This window comes from Schistocerca gregaria, chromosome 6, assembly GCF_023897955.1.
Source record: "Schistocerca gregaria isolate iqSchGreg1 chromosome 6, iqSchGreg1.2, whole genome shotgun sequence".
NCBI lineage: Eukaryota > Metazoa > Arthropoda > Insecta > Orthoptera > Acrididae > Schistocerca > Schistocerca gregaria.
This window is the reverse complement of record NC_064925.1, coordinates 243363252-243387514: the sequence shown is the minus strand read 5'-3', so window position 1 is coordinate 243387514 and position 24263 is coordinate 243363252. Positions and strand designations below refer to the sequence as shown.

The 24263-nt window shown below is 45.1% G+C and overlaps 1 protein-coding gene across 2 annotated transcripts in view; it reads right to left on the bottom strand.

Moving 5' to 3' along the window:
- Positions 1 to 24263, bottom strand: part of LOC126278124 (low-density lipoprotein receptor-related protein 1) — a 688899-nt gene that overhangs the window by 450837 nt on the left and 213799 nt on the right. The window contains exon 2 of one of the 2 annotated variants that reach the window (XM_049978009.1): positions 19113 to 19133. The exons of the other annotated variant lie outside the window; for it this stretch is intronic. Coding sequence (XP_049833966.1) covers positions 19113 to 19133 — 21 coding nt within the window. The remainder of the gene's footprint in view (positions 1 to 19112; positions 19134 to 24263) is intronic. 2 annotated transcript variants of the gene reach the window in all.

Genomic DNA, 24263 nt, shown 5'->3' with positions numbered 1-24263 from the left:
AAATGGCTCTGAGCACTATGGGACTTAATTTCTGAGGTCATCAGTCCCCTAGAACTTCGAACTACTTAACCCTAAGGACATCACACACATCCATGCCCGAGGCAGGATTCGAACCTGCGACCGTAGCGGTCGCGCGGTTACAGACTTTAGCGCCTAGAACCGCTCGGCCACTCCGCCCGGCTTAAACTCTGTTATTCGACTTTTATGGACTTACGTTTTATGTACATTGTTTTTTTTTCTCTTAAGAGTTGTAGTATTAGTTCTGTTTGATTGTCTTGATGCGTCGATTTGGATAGGCGTCATTTATTTGTAGCTTTGCAGATGCACCTGAAGATGGGCCACAGGTCCCAGAACCGGGTTGTGCTTTCGTTTTTAGGAGTTGAAACATTTAACGACAATAATAGATCTCATTACGAATGATAAATAACCCGCCAGGGTACTCGAGAGCGCTATCGTGCTGCTTCCTGGGCTCGGGTAGGCTCGCCGGCCCCGGACCGAGTCCACCTGGCGGATTAACGACGGCGGCCAGTGTGCCGGCCAGTCTGTATGTGGTTTTTAGGTGGTTTTCCACGTCCTACAAGGTCAATACCGTGCTGGTCCCCACGTCCCGCCTCAGTTACTCGATTTGCAGACATTTGAAACACATTCCCACTCTTTCACGATTTACACTGGACACAGACAGCTGGGGTACACTCCTTCCATCCTGGGGGGTATGGGGTGGCGGAAGGAAGGGCACCCAGCCACCCCTTAAAATTAACCATGCCATATCCGTACTTAACCCTGCCTACCCTGCGTGATACAGGCAGTAGAAAAAGAAAGAAAGAAAGTAAGAATCACTGATGATAAATATGAACGGACGTGGATGCCCTGTCAAGGGATCATATGCTGTATTAAAAAGTACTGATATGAGTAGGTTTCGATACTTTCGGGGTACTTACATGATTAGGTGTCGAAACTTTGATGATGTTGGAACATCTCTGAGGCCATCTCGAATATGTTAAGGTTAAGGCACATCTTTGCATCATAGGCCAAAGCAGACGAGATACATCGGCAGGTTCAATACGTCCCATGTATGAAGTGTTTTCTTCGTCTCTCTCTCTCTCTCTCTCTCTCTCTCTCTCTCTCTCTCTCTCTCTCTCCCCTCCCCCTCACTGTCACTCTCTCTCTCTCTCTCTCTCTCTCTCTCTCTCTCTCTCTCTCCCCCCTCACTGTCTCTCTCTCTCTCTCACACACACACACACACACACACACAAACACCGACCGTTCTATTAGCGACAACGCGGCACACCTGATGCGGAATTCGCCGTGCGGGCGGCAGTGGTGATAAGGGATGGAATCCCGTCAGAACGCCGCCTCGCGCAGCGCGCGGCAGACTGCCAGCAGTTTAGCTCCGCCCACGGGCGGCAGGAATTCGGCTTATCTCTGCGACCTCGTTACCCCGCTCTCCCTAATAACAAACGCCGCTGTTTGGCCCTCCCTGCCCAGCTACACGGCCGCTCGTCCGTGTCGCCGACACAGCCAACACTACATGTACACTGCTGGCCATTAAAATTGCACTCCAAGCAAGAAAGTAAATAACATAATTTTGTTTCTTGGAAGAATTCATGATTAAATTTTTGGGGTGTAAAATTTACACTACTGGCCATTAAAACTGATACACCACGAACAAATGCAGATGATAAACGGGTATTCATTGGACAAATATATTGTACTAGAACTGACATGTGATTACAGTTTCATGCAATTCGGGTGCTTAGGTCCTGAGAAATCAGTACCCAGAACAACCACCTCTGGCCGTAATAAAAGCCTTGATACGCCTGGGCATTGAGTCAAACAGAGCTTGGATGGTGTGTACAGGTACAGTTGCCCATGCAGCTTCAACACGATACCACAGTTCATCAAGACTAGTGACTGGAGTATTGTGACGAGCCAGTTGCTCGGCCAACATTGACCAGAGGTTTTCAATTGGTGAGAGATCTGGAGAATGTGCTAGCCACGGCAGTAGTCGAACATTTTCTGCATCCAGAAAGGCCCGTACAGGACCTGCAACATGCGGTCGTGCATTATCCGGCTGAAAAGTAAGGTTTCGAAGGGATCGAATCAAGGGTAGAGCCACGGGTCGTAACACATCTGAAATGTAACGTCCACTGTTCAAAGTGTCGTCAATGCGAACAAGAGGTGACCGAGACGTGTAACCAATGGCACCCCACACCATCACGCCGGGTGATATGCCAGTATGGCGAAGACGAATACACGTTTCCAGTGGCGTTCACCGCGATGTCGCCAAACACGGATGCGACCATCATGATGCTGTAAACAGAACCTGGATTCATCCGAAAAAATGACCTTTTGTCATTCGTGCACCCAAGTTCGTCGTTGAGTACACCATTGCAGGAGCTCCTGTCTGTGATGCAGCGTCAGGGGTAGCCGCAGCTATGGTCTACGACCTGACAGTCCATGTTGCTGCAAACGTCGTCGAACTGTTCGTGCAGATGGTTGTTGTCTTGCTAACGTCCCTATCTGTTGGCTCAGGGACCGAGACGTGGCTGCACGATCCGGTACGTCCATACGGATAAGATGACTGTCACCTCGATGATACGAGGCAGTTGGGATCCAGCACGGCGTTCCGTACTACCCTCCTGAACCCACCGATTCCATGTTCTGCTAACTGTCATTGTATCTCGACCAACGCGAGCAGCAATGTCGCGATACGATAAACCGCAATCGCGATAGGCTACAATCCGACGTTTATCGAAGTCGGTAACGTGATGGTACGCATTTCTCCTCCTTACACGAGGCATCACAACAACGTTTCACCAGGCAACGCCGATCAACAGCTGTTTGTGTATGAGAAATCGGTTGGAAACTTTCCTCGTGTCAGCACGTTGTAGGTGTCGCCGCCAGCGCTAATCTTGTGTGAATGCTCTGAAAAGATAATCATTTGCATATCACATCATCTTCTTCCTGTAGGTTAAATTTCGCGTCTGTAGCACGTCATCTTCGTGGTGTAGCAATTTTAATGGCCAGTAGTGTGTTACACAAAACCAGCAAATCTGGCAGCAAAAATTGGACAAACCCAGCTTGGAAGCGACGATATCTGTGAGCCTGAATGATAGATACGGTTACATCACTGCATGCTGCATTCGCCAGTCGTGGTGGCGGTGTACCGATCTCTCGACAACCGATGCCCAGCTGTTTTCACTGCGTGACATATCCGGAGAACGTGCTGGCCGGGGCAACATGCGAACTCCCTCTGTATTGAGGTCGGTCAAAACAACACGGGTAACACGCGGTCTTGTGTTATCTTGCTGAAATGCAATGTTGCGGAGAACTCGAAGACAGTGCACAGCTACCGGCTCTAACACGTCAGAAATATAACGGCTAGTGTCCAAATTATCGGCCATGCGAACCAGGGGTGATAGTGTGGGCATCCAAGGGCACCCCACACCAGTACAGCAGGCATTGGGCGGTCTACAGCTGCATTCACGTGAACTGCCCGACACAAGTTTCATGGAACCACTTTCACATTATTTCTCGACCTGTCGAACAGCGAGAGTCAGAAACGTACACTGTGTTAGCTCTGATTTATTTTATTGCAGTCATCATTTGTCCCTATGTAGTTGAGTGTCAATTACATTTTTTCGCATTCGGAAAATGAAGCTGGAGGCTGAAACCTCGTGAGAACGCCTCGCCGCAACGAAAAACCCCTTCCTTGTAACGACCGCCACCCCACTTCGCGTATTATATCCGTGACACTCTCTCCCCTATTTCGAAACAGTACAAAAGCAGCTTTGAAGTTTTTTGATGGCGTCCGTCAATCCTATGTGGTGATGAGTCCACAGTGCGCAGCAATACTCCAAAAGAGGACGGAATAGTGTAGTGCAGACAAACTTATTACGTTTCCTAACTCTTCTGCCAATGAAACGTATTCTTTGGTTCGCCTACCTCAGGACGTTATCTATGTGGTCGTATCAATTTAAGATGTTCGTCACTATTATCCCTAGGGATTTAGTTGAATTAATAGCTTTCAGATTTGTGTAATTATCACTGCAACAGATTTTCTATTTCCAAGAGTAAAAATGGCGGTAAGGGACATCATTCTTAAACAACACAGGATGTTCAAAAAGCTTTGACGAGGGTCTGGGAGGATATTACAGAAGATGAGTTCCAGAAATGTTACTATCAGTGGCACAAGCGCTGGAAAAAGTGTGTGCAATCAGAAGGGAACTACTTTGAAGGAGACAACACTAAACTTGACTAAAACGGTAAGCAACATTTTTTTCACATCAGTCTCATTACTTTATTGTCACACATTGTACTGCTCCATACTGGCGTAAAAAAACACTCTGCAACAGAGTATGTTAGACACATGCATTCGTTTTTCCATTTATACTGCATTCCATTGTAAATAGTGACCATATGTTTTCATGTTTACATTTACGCCGGTCAAGTATTTTACATTTTAACTCTCTTTATCACAATCATCACAAAAATTTTCTATATTCATTATCGCAGTGGTTCTTTAGCCTTTCGTTTGTCGAAACCGATTTAGGTAGACGTTCTGCATACCGGGCACTACGTAATTTCTCACACAACATATGTAAATTTAACTGGAACAGTAGAGATTAGTTTCTGGCTAATTAATTTGTCGCCTCATCGCGAGAGCTACTCTGGTTCTTTTCGAGAACATGCTACTGGAGAGGTTTTCTGCGTAGGCATTAGGGCAGCTGTTAATCTCCCGCCAAAAAAGAAATAAATGAAGCAGATTAGTCTCGCGTGCAGTGCGGATTCAAATGCAAAAAAGTAAATTAAATTGCAGCTGTTGTTTTAAAGAGATTAGTTCAGAGCGTGTTGACCGTTAATTAATTAGCATCCACCTGGCACAAAACGGAGCTCCGTATAATAGGATTACTTCGAATACACGGAAACGCAGAAAGAGATGACGACAAAGTGCGGAAATTCTATGAGAGTTTACGACATAAAATTTTAAGGAACGATGAAAATTGTGTAAGGACTGGTATGGTGCACCATCATCAACAACAAGTTGACATCCATAGCCGAATAAAGTCATAATCTCTACTTTTTGAAGTATTAGAAACTTTAGTTCTTTCTGTATGTTTCTTAACGTCATACATCCAGTTTTTACTAGGTCTTTTCTCGGTCTTTACTTATCCCTTCGGGTATAGCAAGATGTTCCTTGAACCTTCTATACCTGATAGTCAAATGAAAACGCGATAGGCCGGCCGGAGCGGCCGTGCGGTTCTAGGCGCTACAGTCCGGAACCGAACTGCTGCTACTGTCGCAGGTTGGAATCCTGCATCGGGCATGGATTTGTGTGACGTCCTTAGGTTAGTTAGGTTTATGTAGTTTTAAGTTTAGGGGACTGATGGCCTCAGATATCAAGTCGGACAGTGCTTCGAGCCATTTGAACCATTTGGAAAACGCGATAGTTGGGAAAAAAGTAAGTAAACTGTTTAATTATTTCAAAAGTAATAGCCATTTTCGTTAATACATTTATCCTACTGTAAGACATGTTGACCAACGCGTTTATGGAAAAATGTTTGCAGTTGCCTACGCAGCCATGATTGTGCCCTGGTGTGCACCTCTTCGGCGGACAAGCAAATCCAGGCCACGAATGTCTTTCTTCAGGGCCCGAAAAATCTGGAAATGGCCTGTGGAGAGATGGGGACTGTACGAAGGACGTGTAAAGGCATCCCAGCGAAACTTCCGCAGCTTAGTCGAAACGACATGAAAAAAAAAAGCCGCCATCCTCCTCCACATGGTGCGGCGCTGCAGAAGTTTCGCTGGGATGACGTTACACATCCTCCATATGGTCTCCATCTCTCCCCATGCGATTTCCATATTTTCGGAGTCCTGAAGAATGACATTCGTCGCCGTTGATTTGCGCGTGCGAACGGGTGCGATAATTGTTCACGTTGGCAAACATTTCTCCATGAATGCACTGACAGGTTGTTTCACAGTGGACTGGAATAGATGTGCGATGTATTAACAGCTATGGCTATTACTTTTGAAATAAAGAGATTTACTTACTTTTTTTTCATCTATCTCGTTTTCTCTTGACTGCGCCATATTCCACGTGTTCGCTTTGTTATATGTCCCGCAAAACTCTGTTTCACTTTCATTACAGTCACAATCATGTCATTCCCTTTAATTTGTTCCTTGGTCCGTCTGATTGTTTCCCCGTCTCTCCTGCTACTACCCAGCATGCATAATGATCAGCCGAAACATTATGACCACTACACATCGCTACGTTGGATGCCGCCTTGTGGCGTTGCGGGCATGTGACGCGGTAACTCAAGTATGTAAGCGGAGAAGACAAATGGTTCAAATGGCTCTGAGCATTATGGGACTTAACATCTGAGGGCATCAGTCCCCTAGAACTTAGAACTACTTAAACCTAACTAACCTAAGGACATCACACACATCCATGCCCGAAGCAGGATTCGAACCTGCGACGATAGCGGTCACGCGGTTCCAGACTGAAGCGCCTAGAACCGCACGGCCGCAAAGCGGGCGGAGTAGACACGGACGGGGGATCACGCTAGCGAAGACATGGGCTGCAAAACGGGAAATCCATTGAGACTAGCGACTTTGACAAAGGGAAGATTATTATTAGCCACAGCCTGTGAACGAGTATCTCGAAAACGGCGAAACCGGTCGAATGTCTTCGTGTCGATGCGTGAAGAGGCAGAAAGACAGTCAAACTACTATTAGGCGCTAAATGGTTGGACGTCCCCTACTCTTCATTGACCGTTGAGTTTGGAGACTTTTTTGCTCTGTAAAGTAGGATAGATGGTGATCTGTGGCATCTCTACCGAAAGAGCACAACGTTGGTGCACGCACAAGTGTTCTGAAGCACACCGTTCACCGTACATTGCTGAACATGGAGCTCCGCAGCAGACCACCCCTGCGTGTACAAATGGCTCAAATGGCTCTGAGCACTGTGGGACTTAACATCTGAGTTCATCAGTCCCCTAGAACTTAGAACTACTTAAACCTAACTAACCTAAGGACATCACACATATCCATGTCCGAGGCAGGATTCGAACCTGTGACCGCAGCAGTCGCGCGGTTCCGGACTGAAGCGCCTACGTGTTCACATGTTGACTCAATGAAATCGTCAATTACGATTGCAGTGGGTGTGGGGCTATCGGGATTAGACCGTCGATCAATGGAAACGTGTCGGCTATTCGGGTGAATCACGTTTTTGCTACACTCGGTCAACGGCCGCCTCCACAAACGCCGTCATCAAGGTGGACGGCTGCTAAAAGGTATAACGCGCCACGGACGCGTTCTGGTGGGAGCAGTACTATGCTATAGGTCCTGTGTTAGTAACCGAAGACAGGATGACAGCTGCGAACGATTTGTATTACTTTATACGCCTTCCCCGACGGCGATGTAATATTTCAGCAGTGTCTCGGAGCTAGAACCGTGCTACAGTGGCTTGCGGAGCATTATAGTGAACTCACGTTGATGTCTCGGCGTATAAGTTCGCCTGATGTAAATTCTGTGCAACCCATTTGGGTCGCTATCGGGCGCCATCACCGCGTAAGCAAACCAGCGGCCCGTTACTTATGTCAGTTACATGGCCTGTGCGTTGACATCTGATGCCGTATACCTCCACAAACCTACCAACAAACTTTCGGATCCCTCACACGCAGAATCAGTGATGTTATTCGTTCCAAAGACAGACAAACAAGTTATTAAGCAGGTGGTCATAATGTTTTGGCTCATCATTGTACATATATCTACCTTGCTCGCTGAGCTACTACTACTACAACCACCAGAACTCGGCTCTACAGCCCTTGGAGGGCCTTGGTCTGCTCACTGAGCTACCTTTGGTTATGAATGCTGGTTTTGCATTAAATTTACATTTCTCACTGCCAACAGCAAAAAAATATATAATGGCAGGGTAAAATACAGGGAGCTAAAAGTTATTCACATCTTGTACAGAAACCAGAAAGCAGTTACAAGTCGAAAGGCATGAAAGAGAAGCAGTAGTTGGGGATGGAGTGATACATGGGTGTGGCCTGCCCCTGATGTTATTCAGCACGCACAGTGAGGAAGCAGCAAACAAACCAAGGAGAAATTAGGAATGGGAATTAATGTTCATATAGAAGAAATGAAAACTTTGCGGTCTGCCGATTGCATTTTAATCCTATCACAGATATCAAAGAACTAGTAAGAGCAGTTCAATAGAATCGACAGTGTCTTGAAAAGAGGTTATAAGAAGAATGTGAACAAAAGTAAATCAAGAGTAATGGAATGTCATCAAATCAGATGATGCTGACAGAATTAGAGCAGGAAATGAGAGACTATCGTTATTTGGATAGCAACCGACGATGGCCGGATTAGAGAAGAGACAGTACGAAAACTGCCAACAGCAAGAAAAGCGTTTTGGAAAAAGAGAAATATGTTAACATCGAAAATAAATTTGGGTGTTAGGAATACTTTTTTATGATGTGTGCATGCTGTATAGCCTTCCCAGTAAGTGAAGCATGCACAATAAGCAGTTCAGAAAAGAAGAAAATAGAAGATTTTGACTTATAGTGCAACACAAGAATATTGAAAATTATATGGGTAGATCGAATGGAGAAGAAATAAAAACTTTGAGGTTCGCCGATGACATTGTAATTCTGTCAGAGACAGCAAAGCTCCTGGAAGAGCAGCGGAACGGAATGGACAGTATCTTGAAAGGAGGATATAGGATGAACATCAACAGAAGCAAAACGAGGATAATGGAATGTAGTCGAATTAAATCGGGCGATGCTGCGGGAATTAGATTAGGAAATGAGAGTCTTAAAGTAGTAAATGAGTTTTGCTATTTGGGGAGCAAAATAACTGATGATGGTCGAAGTAGAGAGCATATAAAATGTAGACTGGCAACGGCAAGGAAGACGTTTCTGAAGAAATTTGTTAACATCGAGTATAGATTTAAGCATCAGGAAGTCTTTTCTGAAAGTATTTGTAGGGAGTGTAGCCACGTATGGAAGTGAAATGTGGACGATAAATAGTTTAGACAAGAAGAGAATAGAAGCTTTTTAAATGTGGTGCTACAGAAGAATGCTGAAGATTAGATGGGTAATCACATAACTAATGAGAAGGTATTGTATAGAATTGGAGAGAAGAAAAAATTGTGGTTCGACTTGACTAGAAGAAGGGATGGGTTGGTAGGGCATATTCTGAGGCATCAAGATCACCAGTTTAGTACTGGAGGTCAGCGTGGAGGGTAGAAATCGTAGAGAGAGACCAAGAAATGAATACACTAAACAGATTCAGAAGGATGTAGATTGCAGCGGGTACTGGGAGATGTGAAGCTTGGACAGGGTAGAGTAGAATGGAGAGCTGCATAAGACCAGTCTCAGGACTGAAGACCACAACCGCAACGCATCGAATAACTAATGAGGAGGTGTTGGATCGAAATGAGGGAAAAAGGAAATTTGTGGCACAACTTGGTTAAAAGAAGGGATCAGCTGATAGCACACATTGGATCTACGTGATGTATGTGCCACTCTAAGATGAAGTGGTTGGCCTAAGAGAGGAAATCGTGATGGGTTGCATTAAGCCACTCAGAAGACAGATGAGAATTTACAAAAATTAGTAAGATTTCACTAAGAAGACATTTGCACTTCCTTGACAGCTAGTTATCCTCACTGGAGGTAAATTGCTATGAAATGTGGATATAAAAATCACTGTTGCACGTTGTGATTAGTATCTCAACAATGGAGTCATCAAGAAAGAAAAATACGAATTTGAACATAGAAAGAAGACAGTTGTAAATGATACTCGTGTTTTATTGTTACTGGTGGCTGTAATGTTGGCTGTGTACGGAAATCTACTCTGGAAGAGTCACAACAGCAGAAACATGAGCCTTCCGTCAGCAGCAGGTGGAGACAGACGTGTGAGTCAAAGGGCAACGTTCGGCGTAAAAGCTCAGATACGAGCCCGAGTCAGCACTAGCGTATGACAATTATCGTCTGCATTGTTCGTGTAGTCAGATGTGTAGACAGTGTGTGTATTCTGCCTAACCCGTGGCTGCGAACGGATCGGAATCACAAACGCAGCCTGTCAATTAACAAATACACTGATGAAGCAAAACATTGTATTCACTGCCAACCGCGAAACTGAATGCTGCCTAATGGGAGTCGTGGGATCTGTCGTGGTAAGAAAAGAATAAGAGCGGGGTAGAGATAAACTGCAAATCATTTTAACGACGATAAGAGCCACGAACGGGGTAATCCACTGACCAGGTTCCTCATAAGCTGGAGTTAGTCTGCTGGAAGCCATATTTTGCCTTTCTTTTCTTTTTGCCGAGTGCGTTGGTTTTTTTTTCCGAGATTCACATGCTCGACATGACCTTTTTGAACATACTCTTATGGCCTTGCCTCTCCCAGCGGATCTTGCAGTTTAGAAACTAGTGAAATAAAATGGTTCCGCCATAACCTTTCGCTTCGGCTTTTGGCAACGCAACAGAGACAATATGTTTAGTTGTCTTCGTATGTGAAGTAACTCGTCTACATGTTTTTGATCATTTTTCGCCTCATCGTTTAGCAGAGGCCAAAAGAAAGTGTGCCTTTACTGTTAACCTGTAACAAGAATACAAGTTTTTGAAATTACGTAATGCCAGTAACAATGAACTTTACTGCAGATTTTGTGCTGCAGAGTTTTCTGTTGCATATGAAGTAAAGGGCAAGGGAAAACAGCTAAACATAAGAGTGCTATTAATGCTAGTGTATCACCAAACATAAAAGATTTTTAAAGCCAAAAATGGGACTAACAGTGATCTGTAGTGTTCTACTAAACAGGCTACGTTTTAATACCACACTGCTAAACACGAACACAGTTTCAAAACACCAGACTACTTATCTAAACTGGTTAATCATCATATGATAAAACATATTCATTGCTAGATCCAAAACTAAGACAGTTAAAGTTATTTCACAATTTATGTTTGATAATGTGTTGCGTGTTTTGGGAAATATTAATATGTAAGAATAACGACGGACAGCTCTAACAGAAGTGAAATGTTCCGGTTGTTGTAAGGTGATTTCAAACTGGAGAAATGAATTATACTCTGAACTTCCTATGAAGTGTCAGATGAAACTGCTCAAGAAAAGTTAGCTCATTATACTGCTGATAACATTAACTGTAATTTTAATGGTGCGAAGCCACGTCTAGTGAGAAATGCAATTGAGTAAATAAAGGTTAATGTCTCAGTACACTGTTTACACTCATAAGTAATTTTTAAAAAAATGTCCTGTGTTCGATCCAAAAAAATGCGGTAAGCCTACCAGTGACAAAACCGACTTTGACAAAGGGCATCTCGGAAATTCCGAAACTGGTCGCTTGTCTACGTGCTACTGTCGTCGGTATGTATGGCAAGTGGTTGAAGGACGGTGAAAGCAGGAGTAGGCGACGAGGTGAAGGATGTCCACGGCTCATTACGGAACAGTCCGCCCCGATAGCTGAGTGGTCAGCGTGACGGATTGCCGTCCTACAGGCTCGGGTTCGATTCCCGGCTGGATCGGGGATTTTCTCCCCTCAAGAACTGGGTGTTGTGTTATCATTTCATCCCCATCCGGCGCGCAGGTCGCCCAATGTGGCGTCGAATGTAATAAGACCTGCACCAAGGCGGCCGGACCTGCCCCGTAAAGGGCCTCCCGGCCAATGACGCCAAACGCTCATTTCCATTACGGAATAGAGAGGATGTCCGCGCTGTGAAGCAGGATTTGATTTGTGGCGGACCTGACGACAGAGATCAATGCTCGTGCAGGACCAACTGCTTTGGCGCACACCGTTCAGCGCACATTGTTGAAAAAGTGGCTCTGCAACTGATCACCTCTGTGAGTTCCAGTGTTGAGCCAGCGACATCAACAATACTACGTTCGCAATGGGCACAATAAAATAGAGAGTGAAACGTGGAATAGTGTCACCTGGTTGGATGATTACGTTTCTTGTTACGCCAGTTGGGTGGTCATATCTGGATACACCGATTGCTCGAAACATACACTGAGCCAATTACGCACCCCTAGGGGAAACATTCATCTGGGCTTCCACGGAGCCTTTGGTAGTAATCGAATACACCATGACACGAGCGGACTACTGAAAATTACTGAGAACAACCAGCGTCGCTTCATGCTTCCCCAACGGCAATGGTATCTTCCGACAGGACAACTGTCCGTGTCACAGTGCCAGAATCGCGCTGCTGTGGTTTGAGGAGCTTCATAGACGCCTTGGACACTAAATTCGCCTGATCTGAAGGCAATGGAACATATGAGGGGCGCTATTGGGCTCCAGTTCCACGCCCAGAAACCACCGTCGGAAGCGGACTAAGAAACCGTCCAATCGATGGCAAGCACAATCGCAGATACCCTTCCAAAGGCGGGCCAACACGAAATTAAGCAAGTAGTATTTACGTTTTGGCTCATCAGTGTATAATAAATAAACACCGTCTCCATCACTTCTTTTATTACCAGTTTGAATCTGCGCTGAAGATCAACTTCAGGTCTAGTTGGAACAAGAAATCGAGGCAACAACAATAAAAATTACAAACGCGTGACACTACAAACATTACGATCAGAAGCTACACAATTAACAACAAAACATTATGAGACCAATACTCATACTATAGTAGATAGCGCACTCTAGCGGCCACTCTATTATATTTCTCACACTAGGCTGCCCAAAATCATTAGGGGAACAGGACTCTGGGCGTCTGCATTATTCCACTGAGCAATAAATGACGACTGGATATGTTACCAAATCATGCCTTCATCATTCAAAAATTAAGTACACAGCAAAATATCATTACATCCTCGATCGCTTACATAAACAGAACTTAAATGTTCAGTAGTAGTCGAAAACAAAATGGAAAGAATTTTGAATTCCGTCATCCTAGGTGCTTCTCATTGGACATTGCGAGTTTCAACACCGTGTGGACCGTCTGTGAGCGTTTGTCTCTGCCAGGCACCTATACAGCATAAGTCTATAGACTAACCTGTTACCGTTCTTCAATGAGATCACCTGGAGAGCCTGTTGTGAAACAGGACGCCCACGAACACGTCTTTCAAGCTTGTCCCACATATGCCTGATGGGATATAGCTCGGACTCACCGTCGATCACTCCATCAGTTAAATGTCGAGGTTTCGCAAGATGTCTGTGCTGTCGCCCGCCACATGGTCCCTGGCATTAGAAGGAATCAGGGCCACCAATGTAAGCAGCATCCACCACATAGTCCAACACAATCTGATTCAATGTGCGACCTGGCAGTAAGGCGACCAAGGACAGCGACAAAATCCGTACAGCTGTCAACACTCACGCCTCCACTCACCATCACAGAACCTTGTCCGAATCTGTCGATTTCATGGGCAACATTTGCCAGGTACGGCTCACCACACACGAAGATGGCCATCACCTTGCGTCAGAGGATGTCTGGACTCTGTAAATGACACGTTTCGTCAGTGACGACGTTTCCAGTTGGCACTGGAAAGCCGGAAGTGAAGGACAGCTGCGACATGTCATGCCACGATGGGTACTCAGACTGCACGTGTTGGTCGTAAGGTGCTTTTTCGTAACCTATTGTTTACAGTCTGACACAGCGGCTCCAGTGCCCTTTTTGAGACCGTCCTGCAGTGCTCTGGCGGTAGCCACACAACGCCGCAACGAATAGATGGCCAGATACGGCTCTTCGCGTGTGATTGTAATACGTCGGCGATCTTGTCCAACTCGCCTTGGATACTATCTTGTCTCCCTGTAGCGTATCCACAGCCCATGGATGATGCTGGTATCAGCAGCAAAGGGACGAAATGTCTATCCTCCTCGGATCAAACAGACGGTCCGAGCAATTTGCATAATTAAGATGTCGCATTGCATGTGCTTGGTTAAATACAGCGTCCACAAATAACAACTGCCGTCTGTGTACTTCATTAGAAAACAGTGGGAGACCGGTACTCATTTCCGCTTCAGGGGTCACCTGACAATGTTATGCATAACACAGCCAGTAGATAGCGAATGATTTTAATTGTTCCCATAATTCTTTTCAACAATATGTTATCATTAAACGCTTTCGTAGTGCGTAGTATTTGAAAAAAAAACTATAGTTATTTTTCTACTTGTATTCTCCCTCTCCCGTATTTAGCTTGCAGTAATGGTCCTCAGTATATTTGCATTCTTCTTCACTAAAATGAGGGCCAATTATTAGTTGCATTTAAACACATGGAAGACTCAAACTATGCTAATTAAATGTTTGTTAATTTTGCACTGTCTTTTAAAGTGAGCCGTGGTCCACCCGCACCCACTGTATTTTACGTTGATTGATAATATGTTCTTTGTGGCTCCTGGTATGTGTACTTTGCCATAATGTTTTGTTGTTAGATGTCCAGCCTCTGAGGATGTTGTTTGCAGTGTCACACTTTTGTAATTTTTATTTTTGTTGCCTCGTTTTCTTGTTCTAACCAGACGTGAAGATAATCTGCAACGCAGATTGAAATAGGTAGTCGGTAATAAAAGGTGATCCAGAAGGTGTTTGTTTATTTATTTTAAAATGGTTCAAATGGCTCTGAGCACTATGGGACTTAACATCTGTGGTCACCAGTCTCCTAGAACTTAGAACTACTTAAACCTAACTAACCCAAGGTCATCACACACATCCATGACCGAGGCAAGATTCGAACCTGCGACCGTAGCGGTCAAGCGGTTCCAGACTGAAGCGCCTTGAACAGCACGGCCACACCTGCCGGCTATTTATTTTAACACTAGAGATATCGGTTTATGGTGTCAATTACAGATTCATCAGCATATGTTGAGCTGTAAATAGTGATAGGCGTTGCGGATTGCTAGGAGTTGGGAACTTGTGTAGGCCCAGAAGTTTTTTCCGTTACATGTTGATGTACAGCGACCGATGACCCAATATAAGGACTGGACGTTCGCCATGGCGTAGCTTGTGTCCTTCCTGCCGCCATGGAGGCAACCTCTAATACAAGTGGGATTGTGAGAGTGTAAAACAAGTGTTAAATCATTGCTGGTCAGTAAATCTTTTAAGTAAATATTAAAATGACGAAGGTTCGATCCTATAGCCTGACAAAAGGCCTTCCGGATTCCAGAAACAGTATACATGTGCCTGAGACCGCAAACTTGGCGGCATGTGTTTTGAAGAACAGTCCAATAATAAATTTTAAACTCGTTATGCAGAGGGTAAAAACAGATTGTTGTTGTATACTCATGTAGTCGTGTCTAACCTTCGACGCAAGCAGAATGTAAGGATCTTGATCTTAGTAAGGAATTATGTGGAGGTCTATCAATTACGTGAGCCCAAACCGGGGGATGAGGGGTCTCATTTAAAGGAGGGAGCAATGAAAATCTGATGATATCTTTTTAATTCAGAGAACGCATTTTATTTCAACGGACAACATCAGTCTTTGTGGCCCCTCTGAACTGAACTGAATGTTTTACGTGTGGGCATACCCGAGATTTTCCGATTTAAAAAAATGTTCAAATGTGTGTGAAATCTTATGGGACTTAACTGCTAAGGTCATCAGTCCCTAAGCTTACACACTACTTAACCTAAGTTATCCTAAGGACAAACACACACACCCATGCCCGAAGGAGGACTCGAACCTCCGCCGGGACCATCCGATTTGAGACAAGGGCCGCACAAATAACAGATTTCATTCGAGGAGATCCCTCCCGCACCGGTCGAAATCACTGCGGGTCAGTCAGTGAGTTAGTCGTGAAATTCTGTAAAGGATACAAAGCCGATGTTACTGTGTTCGAATGAATTTTTTATCAAAACTTTTAGAATGCCTATGCTTAACGGCATGCCGACAAGTCGAAACAAACCCGCCTGCATGAAGCCAGTGTTTGTGGAAGGATGTTATGTTGAAGGTCACCGACAAGAATTCTCTAGTGATCGTCTCAAGGAAGAGATTGAAAAGCAACGTAATCATACCGTTCATAGGAAGTTACAAACAATGCTGTCTTTCATCTGCGAAGTAGGCGAAGGTTCAATGACTTTTAACGTACATAATAAATAAAAACTAAAGTTTTTAGGTCTCCGTCAAAACGTTCATACTACGCTGCGACACATGATTCCTTAGCAATGCGAACGATTTTCCTAGCAGACTTCGTAAGTGGCGTCGTATACTTACAGGGTGTTTCAAAAATGACCGGTATATTTGAAACTGCAATAAAAACTAAACGAGCAGCGATAGAAATACACCGTTTGTTGCAATATGCTTGGGACAACAGTACATTTTCAGGCGGACAAACTATCGAAATAACAGTAGTTACAATTTTCAACAACAGATGGCGCTGCAAGTGATGTGAAAGATATAGAAGACAACGCAGTCTGTGGGTGCGCCATTCTGTACGTCGTCTTTCTGCTGTAAGCGTGTGCTGTTGACAACATGGTTTATTCCTTAGAACAGAGGATTTTTCTGGTGTTGGAATTCCACCGCCTAGAACACGGTGTTGTTGCAACAAGACGAAGTTTTCAACGGAGGTTTAATGTAACCAAAGGACCGAAAAGCGATACAATAAAGGATCTGTTTGAAAAATTTCAACGGACTGGGAAGGTGACGGATGAACGTGCTGGAAAGGTAGGGCGACCGCGTACGGCAACCACAGAGGGCAACGCGCAGCTAGTGCAGCAGGTGATCCAACGGCGGCCTCGGGTTTGCGTTCGCCGTGTTGCAGCTGCGGTCCAAATAACGCCAATGTCCACGTATCGTCTCATGCGCCAGAGTTTACACCTCTATCCATACAAAATTCAAACGCGGCAACCCCTCAGCGCCGCTACCATTGCTGCACGAGAGACATTCGCTAACGATATAGTGCACAGGATTGATAACGGCGATATGCATGTGGGCAGCATTTGGTTTACTGACGAAGCTTATTTTTACCTGGACGGCTTCGTCACTAAACAGAACTGGCGCAAAAGGGGAACCGAAAAGCCCCATGTTGCAGTCCCATCGTCCCTGCATCCTCAAAAAGTACTGGTCTGGGCCGCCATTTCCTCCAAAGGAATCATTGGCCCATTTTTCAGATCCGAAACGATTACTGCATCACGCTATCTGGACATTCTTCTTGAATTTGTGGCCGTACAAACTGCCTTAGACGACACTGCGAACACCTCGTGGTTTATGCAAGATGGTGCCCGGCCACATCGCACGGCCGACGTCTTTAATTTCCTGAATGAATATTTCGATGATCGTGTGATTGCTTTGGGCTATCCGAAACATACAGGAGGCTGCGTGGATTGGCCTCCCTATTCGCCAGACTGTGACTTCTTTCTGTGGGGACACTTGAAAGACTAGGTGTACCGCCAGAATCCAGAAACAATTGAACAGCTGAAGCAGTACATCTCATCTGCATGTGAAGCCATTCCGCCAGACACGTAGTCAAAGGTTTCGGGTAATTTCATTCAGAGACTACTCCATATTATTGCTACGCATGGTGGATATGTGGAAAATATCGTACTATAGAGTTTCCCAGATCGCAGCGCCATCTGTTGTTGACAATTGTAACTACTGTAATTTCGAAAGTTTGTCTGCCTGAAAACGTACTGTGTCCCAAGCATATTGCAACAAACGGTGTATTTCTATCGCTGCTCGTTTAGTTTGTATTGCCGTTTCAAATATACCGGTCATTTTTGAAACACCCTGTAAGTCCCCAGTACACCTCTGAGCAACTAGAGATACTAACTTTCATGTTATCGCATCTCGTATACATCCAGAGTTCTGAAGAGAACTGGCACAGTATCGAATCTTCGCAAATATCGTTGGTATGGAAGAAAAACCTTTCATTACCGTATACTGCTTGACTTTTGGTGGATTATTTTGGCGACCTCGTCATGACTTTTCAAATACTGTGTGTGTACCAGGACATTATATCTAAATACGGGGTGTTCAAAATGTATCTCCGCAGTGCCGTATGATTGTTAACCAGGCGTCCCGTATGATTAGACGAATTGAATTGTGTATTCAACAACAGGAGGGACAAAAAAATGGCTCTGAGCATTATGGGACCCCCCCCCCCCCCCCTAGAACTTAGAACTACTTAAACCTAACTAATCTAAGGAGATCACACACACTCATGCCCGAGGCAGGATTCGAACCTGCGACCGTAGCGGTACAAATGAATATTCAATAAATTAATAACTTGTATTTCACTGAGTTTCACTTCGGTATATTCACTACGGCATACTGCACGCCGGCTAACAATCATACGGCACCGCGGAGAGCCTTTTTGAACACCCCGTACCATGTGTAATACGATCTCCTTTCGATACCCGCACTTTGTCCGGGGCTTTGGGAATATTTCGGATGTTTCTTCCAGACTGAGTGGTGTTTAAATAAAATGCCAGCAGCCACTATCGCTTTACGAACTGATCAGCTTGTGATTTAAAAGTATTGCTTCAAAGTTGCTTTTCGTGCAGTTGATCAGTTAACCTCCTGCATCGTTTCTCACATGGAATAGTCACCATGAATGAAACACTAAATAAATAATCAGTTCGTGTCAGTGTAGAATGGCACTGAGCACTATGCGACTTAAGTTCTGAGGTCATCAGTCGCCTAGAACTTAGAACTAATTAAACCTAACTAACCTATGGACATCACACACATCCATGCCCGAGGCAGGATTCGAACCTGCGACCGGAGCGGTCGCTCGGCTCCAGACTGTAGCGCCTAGAACCGCACGGCCACTCCGGCCGGCTGTCTGTGTAAACTACTGATACTAAATATCTGATCCACGTAATCCGTACACTTGTGTAGACAATCTACGAAAACAGATCTCCTTATGGAAGTTAAGCTAAAGTGTGTGTCAGCGTGATCTATAAAGTTTATGGAGAGTGGGTGAGGATACTTAGCATACATATAATCCGAAGATGATATGACACGAAACAGCAGCATAACCGATACATGCAGTTTTTGTTACTTATTATTGGTTTAGAGCAGCAAGAAGGTATGTCTTTGTTTTCGCTATTGGAACAGGGTACTTATGGAGCTAATCGTATACAAGAAATTCACCAGGTGTGATACAGTATGAAAATCTAGGCAGTCACCTGTAAAACAGGAGTAAATCCATTTACTTACTGGCATCTGTGCCTTCCGAATCTGCAAAAGAGAAGAGCAATTATTATTAACACATCGGTTGCAAATGGGCTTCAATGTTACAGCTCAACAATTTAAAAAAATATAAACCTACATGTTTTGATATATAGTCTGTTCTGTGACTAAGCTGAAGTGCTCAGTGATACAAATTTACGTGTGCAGCGATAGAAAAGTGGTGGAAATGCATTCAGTGACAAATCTGAAGAGCTGAATTATGCAAGTTTGTGTGTGCAATGATGTGATGCGACAAACGTTGTCTGCTGGACGAAAATTATGAAAACAAGTACTCCAAACCGACATTTCATGTGACTGACATACCCAATGCAAATCTGTAACTCAACCATCTTTGTGACGTGCTTATAATTATGAATTATTTATATTTTAGGATATCTAATCAGTAAAAACCGCAGCACATGTTGTAATGAAATCATGAAAGCCGGCTGACGATGAATCTGAATGATTCGAAATCGGTAACGGTACCCTTTGAATAAAGGAACTTAAAATAAATTTGTGGCTGGTTGCTGTCTCAACACCATCAACACTCTACGGTTTCAAAGAAAAGCGTTCCAAAACAAATTTCAGCTCCGTTTTATTTAGATTTATTTCTCTCAAATATTGGTCGATTTTTGCACATCACCTGCCACTGTTACTGCAGAAAGTCGTTCATTTTCCGCAAGTTGCAAGTTGCCGGCCGTGGTGGCCGACCGGTTCTAGGCGCTTCGGTCCGGAACCACGCGGCTGCTACGGTCGCAGGTTCGAATCGTGCCTCAGGCATGGATGTGTGTGATGTCCTTAGGTTATTTAGGTTTAAGTAGTTCTAAGTCTAGGGGACTGATGACCTCAGCAGTTACGTCCCATAGTGCTCAGAGTCATTTGAACCATCAAAACCGTGGTCGCCTACGCCAAACAAGATTTTGTTGATCGTCAGTTTAACTATAGTGTAATCAAGCAAACGCACAGCACGGTCAACAATTTGTGTCGGGCACAGTGCACCTAAAGATCTTGTGACGCAGCTAGAATTACGCCCCACTTTAGTATAAAATATTTCGTTGCTCCGCAAGGGCGAATGATACAACTGCACACTAAAGCATTCAAGGAATTCGCCGTTTTTTACCACCAGTTCCTGCGTTAAATGTTTCTCGCGCAGTTCTTGTTACAAAGCCTTGCTGGACGGTCACTTCCTGTATAGCCCGTCACGCTCACGTGGCCCCTATCATAAGGGCTGTGAAAATGCGTAAAGTTGCTTAATACTCTGCATACATAGGCGCGGAGAAACCGTAAACTGATTTCAGATATCCGCACAATACTTCCGCAAAACATGGACCATCTAACCGCAGCTATACGCTACATAGCACGCTTTATTTTTCGCCGGGAGGAGACTGCAATGAGATAAAAACAAAAACATGATTTCGTACCGCAACGTTTTCCATCGTGTTAAACTTACGAAGAACACAGTATATTTATGGTACCTTCATTGGTACGGCCATTTCACACGGAGAGATTCAAGTTCATTACATATTGCACACACGTATATACACCACTGGCCATTAAAATTGCTACACCACGAAGATGACGTGTTACAGAGGCGAAATTTAACCGACAGGAAGAAGATGATGTGATATGCAAATTATTAGCTTTTCAGAGCATTCACACAATGTTTGCGCCGATGGCGGCACCTACAACGTGCTGACATGAGGAAAGTTACCAACCGATTTCTCATATACAAACAGCAGTTGACCAGCGTTTCTTGGTGAAACGTTGTTGTGATACCTCGTGTAAGGAGGAGAAATGTGTACCATCACGTTTCCGACTTTGATAAAGGTCGGATTGTGGCCTATCGCGATTGCGGTTTATCGTATCGCGACATTGCTGCTCGCGTTGGTCGAGATACAATGACTGTTAGCAGAATATGTAATCGGCGGGTTCAGGAGGGTAATACGGGACGCAATGCTGGATCCCAACGGCCTCGTATCACTGGCAGTCGAGATGACAGGCATCTTATCCGCATGGCTGTAACGGATCGAGCAGCCACGTTTCGATCACTGAGTCAACAGATAGGGACGTTTGCAAGACAACAACCATCTGCACGAACAGTTCGACGACGTTTGCCGCAGCATTGACTATCAGCTCGGAGACCATGGCTACGGTTACCCTTGACGCTGCATCACAGACAGGAGCTCCTGCGATGGTATACTCAACGACAAACCTGGGTGCACGAATGGCAAAACGTCATTTTTTCGGATGCATCCAGGTTCTGTTTACAGCATTATGATGGTCGCATCCGTGTTTGGCGACATCGTGGTGATCGCACTTTATAAGCGTATATTCCTCATCGCCATACTGGCGTTTTCCCCGGCGTGATGGTATGGGGTGCCACTGGTTACTCGTCTCAGTCACCTCTTGTGCGCATTGACGGCACTTTGCACTTTGGACATTAAATTTCAGCAGGATAATGCACAACCGCATGTTGCTTGTCCTGTACGAGCCTTTCTGGATACAGAAATTGTTCGACTGCTGCCCTGGTCAGCACATTCCCCAGATCTCTCACCAACTGGAAACGTCTGGTGAATGGTGGCCGAGCAACTGGCTCGTCACAATATGCCAGTCACTACTCTTGATGAATTGTGGTATCGTGTTGATGCTGCATGGGTAGCTGTACCTGTACACACCATCAGAGCTCTGTTTGACTCAATGCCCAGGCGTATCAAGGCCGTTATTACGGCCAGAGATGGTTGCTCTGGGTAATGATTTCTCAGAATCTATGCCCCCAAATTGCGTGAAAATGTAATCACATGTCAGTTCTAGTATAATATATTTGTCCAATGAATACCCGTTTATCATCCACATTTCTTCTTGGTGTAGCAATTTTAATGTCCAGTAGTGTAGATTTAAGAAATCTCTCTACAGTGCTGCGAGTGCGGTAGGCGGCTTCCGGAGACGCAGGTGTTTGACGTCTCTGTTGGCGGCGATTCGTGGCGTGAACCGTTGGACGTGCAGCCCTTTGCGGCGGTACTGCAACGTGCCGGTTAGGAGAAGGCTGGACGAACGCCTAGCTTTACGATCAAGCTTTCAGAGGAAACAGTATCGAACGATGCTCTTGGCTATGTCAAACACGTTCTTGCCCCTCGGTAAAGTCAATACTGTTCTGATAAACATGCAGGTCCGTGAGGGCGAGAGGCTGCCTGTGTGTGTGTGTGTGTGTGTGTGTGTGTGTGTGTGTGTGTGTGTGTGGGCGCGCGCACGCTAGTGAGAGAGAGAGAGAGAGAGAGAGAGAGAGAGAGAGAGAGAGAGAGAGAGAAAGAGAGAGACGCGATAAACGGTGACGGACCGAAGCACTGTTCATGAGAACCCGGAACGAATCGTTTTCTACAGTTACTTGGTCGCAAAAACACTCTGACGAAGGGAACACGGCAGGTGTCACAACGCAATTTCCCTGAAACTTCGCTCGGTGCAACAGGACTAAAAAAATAGGCGAACACATGTCCCGGCTTACCCGTTGATAGTCTATAGTTTCTGAAATGTTTTTGACGTACTTTCCAAGTACTTTTGTGCTTTTTACCGCGTGATGTCAGACGAAATTGTGGCTATGTGGTTAGTCATCGCCTTCTGAATCTTGCGCCGCGTGTTCCTAGCCTGACTGCTACTTTTATTTTTGTTTTTCATTTATACAGAGTGATTCAAAAGTAACTCTACAAATTTCGTGTGTGTAATGTATGCATGAAAATAGCGGAAAACGTTAAATAAAGTTTCGTCTTAAATTACTTTAAAAAAGGTTCAAATGGCTCTTAGCACTTTGGGACTTAACTTCTGAGGTCATCAGTCCCCTAGAACTTAGAACTACTTAAACCTATCTAACCTAAGGACATCACACACATCCAAGCCCGAGGCAGGATTAGCACCTGTGACCGTAGCGGTCGCGCGGTTCCAGACTGAAGCGCCTAGAACCGCTCGGCCATAAATTACTTTATTTTATAGTTATGCGGCAGAGTAGGGATCACAAGTGCGACACAAACAACAAAATGGTTCAGATGGCTCTGAGCACTATGGAACTTAACATCTGTGGTCATCAGTCCCCTAGAATGTAGAACTACTTAAACGTAACTAACCTAAGGACATCACACACATCCAAGCCCGAGGCAGGATTAGCACCTGTGACCGTAGCGGTCGCGCGGTTCCAGACTGAAGCGCCTAGAACCGCTCGGCCATAAATTACTTTATTTTATAGTTATGCGGCAGAGTAGGGATCACAAGTGCGACACAAACAACAAAATGGTTCAGATGGCTCTGAGCACTATGGAACTTAACATCTGTGGTCATCAGTCCCCTAGAACGTAGAACTACTTAAACGTAACTAACCTAAGGACATCACACACATCCATGCCCGAGGCAGGATTCGAACCTGCGACCGTAGCGGTCACGCGGTTCCAGACTGAAGCGCCTAGAACCACTCGAACACCACGGCCGGCCACAAACAACACAAAATTAATTGTGCTCAGAAAGCAGCGACACGAAGGGTCCCGAAATTCAACACAGCTACGTACCGAACAGTTACCCTGAACATGTTTAAAATGATGTCGGTGTCGACGGCGACAGTGACGTGCAACACATCTTACGCTCTCGGAACGTTGCAGGCTCCGTTTATCTCATTCTGCACAGTGGCACAGCCATTTCCATTTCGCTGCTCTAGTACTGCTACATTCTCAGTTGCAACACCATACACGAGCTCTTTGACCCTGCTCCAAAGGTCGACGTCCAGAGGTTAAGATCCAGAGATGTGACGGTCCAAGCAACTGGTCCCCGCGACCTATCCACTTACCGGGAGAAGCGACATTGAGAAGCCGTCTTGCTTCCCGACTGTGGGAGTACAGCCATGCACAAACCATAAGTTGGTTCGTATTACGAGTGGGACGCAGACAACCCAATTCATGTTCCAAAAACTGTCGACACACTCTGCCAGTCAGGCGCTGTGGAATAACGTGCGGTCCGAGTAACTGATTGTCCACGATACCATACCAAATGTTCACTGCAAAACTATGTTGATATTCTCGTGATGCAGTTAACTCCAAGAGTCTCATACGCCCACGCCTGCATTTTATGAGCGATCACGAATGGGCTCTCATCCGTAAACAACGC